The 3,957-nt window shown below is 63.5% G+C and overlaps 2 protein-coding genes across 2 annotated transcripts in view; both read left to right on the forward strand.

Annotated features, from left to right (window-relative positions):
• The window catches only part of LOC113212636 (uncharacterized), a 20,072-nt gene that overhangs the window by 4,614 nt on the left and 11,501 nt on the right, over positions 1–3,957 (forward strand). The window contains exon 2 of the mRNA XM_052277404.1: positions 1,374–3,731. Within this exon, the coding sequence (XP_052133364.1) occupies positions 1,374–3,731 (2,358 nt within the window). The remainder of the gene's footprint in view (positions 1–1,373; positions 3,732–3,957) is intronic.
• LOC113212801 (farnesol dehydrogenase) overlaps positions 2,548–3,957 on the forward strand; it is a 91,738-nt gene continuing 90,328 nt past the window's right edge. Inside the window, exon 1 of the mRNA XM_052277370.1 lies at positions 2,548–2,557. The gene's annotated coding sequence lies outside the window, so the exon portion shown is untranslated. The remainder of the gene's footprint in view (positions 2,558–3,957) is intronic.

The following is a 3,957-nucleotide window of genomic DNA, read 5'->3' on the forward strand; positions in this document are numbered from 1 at the left end:
CCAAATCGCCCGTCCGCTTTTCTGCTGCTCAGCCGCCAGGACCCACCCCGGCCATCGGCCGCAGCCTTCCCGCCCCGCCCCACCCGGAGTCTCATGAGAAAAGAGGAAGGGGTTTTTAGTGAAGGGGGAGGGGCACGGTCCAGCCGGCTGTGCGCCCGCACTGTACGGCCCAGCCAAATCGCCCGTCCGCTTTTCTGCTGCTCAGCCCCCAAAGTTTTTTTATTGGACTGCCCCGCCCCGCCCGGCCTGCCCCACCCCTCATCCTCCTCACCGTCGAGGCCCCCGTCGCCCTCGCTACAGAATTTTTATAACTCAAGCAAGTGCTGTGCTGCCGCCGGGCGCGCCGGGTCGGGCCAGTAGAGCCTCTCGTTTTGGAGTCCGGCGGGAGGGTGAGGAGGGCTTCGTGGAGAGGAGCGAAGCCGGGGGATGCGGTGAGGGAGGCAGCGGTGGTTCGAGAGAGCGCCTCATTCACAAACAAGGTGGGGACCAAATTAAATTACGGAGAATCCAATATTTGTGCTCTTCTTTAACCGGCCCTCTACTGCTCGGAAAACGCAAAAGTGGGCTTACAATCGATCTGGTTTCGAAACATTAAAGTTTGCTCGTCAGAGGGGCAACTCGTCGAGTTAAATTCGCCCGCTATGTGTCTCGCACCTCTGAGGCGCCAGAGGGTGTTTTCCGACGAAAAGCGAAAACGTTACGGTCACTGTACCGCCTGTTTCTTCGCGTGTGCTCCAGATTGCACCCTCGCTCAGCTCGTAGGTGCTATGGCGCCTTACAAGCGAAGAGAGTCGGCAAACCCGCACGTGGGAGGGTGGGAGTAGTCACGGCGTCACACCGTTACTGTATTATTTCCTCACTTAGCCGGTCCGCTCGTCTTGTTTGGTGGGATTTATGTACGATCGCCGTTTAAGAGCGCGCGTGCGCATCAAAACCTCAACAGCGCATCAGTCGTCAGAGGGGAAGCGCTTGCAATCGCAATAACCTCTGGCCCCATCAATGAAGTTAGCTAGAAGCTCAAACAAGCCGTTGGCGACCTTTCCAGCGCGCGAGGCAAGGCGTGAGTAAAACAAAGCGTCCTGTGTAGAGGAGCTGCGTGTAAGCGGGTGTCAGCGTTTTACGGCGTCGGAGACGATGTCGGCCGTGTCGTAGGTCATGACGAGCAGCGCGACGGGCAGGCACAAGGAGAGCCAGGTTGTAAAGGAGGCGAAGTAGGCTGCCGGCTGTCACTGAGCTGGGCGTGATGGACGCCAGACAGGCGGGGCGGGGCGGGGCGGGGCAGATCCATTCTGCCAACCGGTCTGAGTGATCTCGTTGTGCCATACCACCACCCGATCGATAAACGGCCGCTGGTCTTCTCTGTCTGTCCGCAGGGCCGCTTGACTTGCATCCTGGCGATGGCCGCCCTGGCCCCCATCCTGATCGCGGGGGCGCAGCGCACGACGTACGGCGACAGACTCCGGGCCACGACCAGGACGCCGTTCACGCCGCGCCCAGGACTTTACTCGGCGCGTCCTCTCCAGCACGTGTCCAACGACCTGCCCGAGCAGCAGGGCGGTCCGGCCTCCTCTGCGGACGAGGAGGTGGACGTCGACGTGGACGGCTTTACGCTGACGGACACGCAGCGCCAGCCCGCCCGCACAAAGCCCAAGGTGGACCAGCGCGGCAGTCTCTACCGCCGGCAGAGGCCGACGACATCCACTACGACGACAGCTCCGGATGACAACGACGAGCTCGACCAGCGGCACCTCCAGGCCGACGATCACCGGGACCCCTGCCGGCTGTCGCCCAACAGCTACCTGTGTGTGGCCTCGGTCAGGAGACGGCCTCAGCGGGGCCAGCAGCGGCACAGAGGTGCTCCCGTGGAGAAGGCGTCGACGACCACCACCACTACTACGACCACCACGACGGAGGCACCCCGGACGACGACGCGGCGCGCGCTGCCAGTGACAATGGCCAGGCTGGGGAAGCCCAAGCAGCCCACCGTCATCTACTCAAATTTCTTTTTACCGGAAAATGACAGAACAGTTTCTCCTGTTGAACCACAAAGGCAGTTCGAGGATGTCGTCATCACCCCCAAGTCAAGAAAGTCCGCCTCTTCACCAGTCCTTGACACCCGGTCGACGGTTCCGACGACACAGAGGCCCTTCTCAGGACTCTCAGACACTACGTCGGCAATGGGTTTGGATGAAAACGCCTCATTTGAGGACGAGGCCATCCTCTTCCCCTCCACGATGTTTGCCGACGACGTTCCCACGACCACCACCAGCCGCCCGGCGTTCACCGCCAGCCGCAGGCCAGTCATGGCCTTGCCTCCGACACGGCCTCGGCCTGACCTCGCGGATCCAGAGCGGAGTATCTGTGATGACCCGGCCCATATGTTTCTCTGCGAGCGACCAGCAAGTAAGCAGCAGAGGCCTCGGCAGAGCGTGGAGTACTCCCGCCGGCCCACCGGCCTCACCAGCTCGGCGGGCCGCACCAGGACGACCTTGCTGGCGGCTGACCCTGACAGCGATGGCCACGGCCTCGACTTCGACTACGCAAGGCCAGAACAGCCGTCATCGCTGCTGCCCACTATCTCATCACGATCCGAGTTGCGGGATGACGACGCCGATCGATACGAGCCGCAGAATTCTGAGGGCGTCGTCACTGAATCATACCTTAACTACAACCCCATACCTGATGTAATGCCGGATGATCCAAAGGTTGACCCCGCCGTCGGCGACTATCGTTACCCGAACCCAATGTTTGCTTTCCGCCAGGGCAGCCGACCTGAGACCACCGCGTTTAGCTTGCCAATGCGCTCTCAGCCGTATGGAAGCCTCCAGCAGGACACGCTACGCGGTCTGGGGCCAGCCAAGTTCCCCCAGTTCGCCAAATCCGAGGAGATCCTTTCGAAGGGCACGCTCGCCGACGACGACCAGAGCGTGATGGGCTCGAGCGACCAGCCGTACGCCGTCAGATATCACAGTGGGCTAGTGGTACGAGCGCCGCAGTCAGCACCTTACGCCGGCACCCAGCACCAGCCGACCCATAGTGTGGTCGTCAGCATACCGCAGCCCGCGACGCAGGTGCCGCAGCAGGTGCCACAACAGGTGCCGCAGCTAGTGCCGCAGATCATGCCCCAGGGCCTGGCGTACACGGTGCAGCCCAGCATGGAGACCCTCGTGGCGGCGGTGGCCCAGCGGCAGCGGGAGGAGGAGCACAACAACTTCGCGGCGCACGCCATCCTGACGGCGCTCCACATGCAGGCGGACGCCATGCGCGCCCAAGGCGCCGTACCGGACACTCTGATCAACAGCAAACCAGAGACAGGCTCGGAGGCGACAGAGAGACCCGTAAAAGGCTCGAAGAAGAACAAGAAGAAAACAAACAAACATCGGAGCAAGCCCAAGCTCGAGGAGCAGGACCTCGACATCGTCGGGGTCGGGGAGTCAGATTTTGATACGCGGCCCTTCCGCGAGTCCTTGGATATACCCCACGGCCACCGCAGGCCGTCGGACGTGCTACTGGTGGAGCCTCCACGGGGCTCCGTCATCCTCATGGACAGCCGGGCGCCGCTAATGTACCGCGGACCGCCGCGCCCCAAGCACCGCCCCGTCGTCTACCACCGGCACAAGCGCCAGGACTCGAACGGGTACATCTACCCGAGGCCCACCGAGGGCGGCGCCGTGGCGCCCGGCAGCGTGCCCGCCGACGACGACGAGGGCTACGACTACCCGAAGCCGGGAGCACCGTTCCCAGCTCCGGGCCCCGGGCCGACGCCAACGCCCGGCCCGGCCCCGCCCACCCCAGGCGCACCCGTGTCTTCTACACCGGAGCCCGACACTCCCGAGCCGGATGCGCCTCTGCCAACCGTGCCTGTGAGACCGAAACCGACCCCGGCGCCGGGATTGAGGCCAACCCCAACCCCGGGCCCCGGCGCGCCACCCCAGCCAGCTCCAGGAGCGCCGGGTC

This window comes from Frankliniella occidentalis, unplaced genomic scaffold, assembly GCF_000697945.3.
Source record: "Frankliniella occidentalis isolate FOCC.00 unplaced genomic scaffold, Focc_3.1 Scaffold10, whole genome shotgun sequence".
NCBI classification, from domain to species: domain Eukaryota; kingdom Metazoa; phylum Arthropoda; class Insecta; order Thysanoptera; family Thripidae; genus Frankliniella; species Frankliniella occidentalis.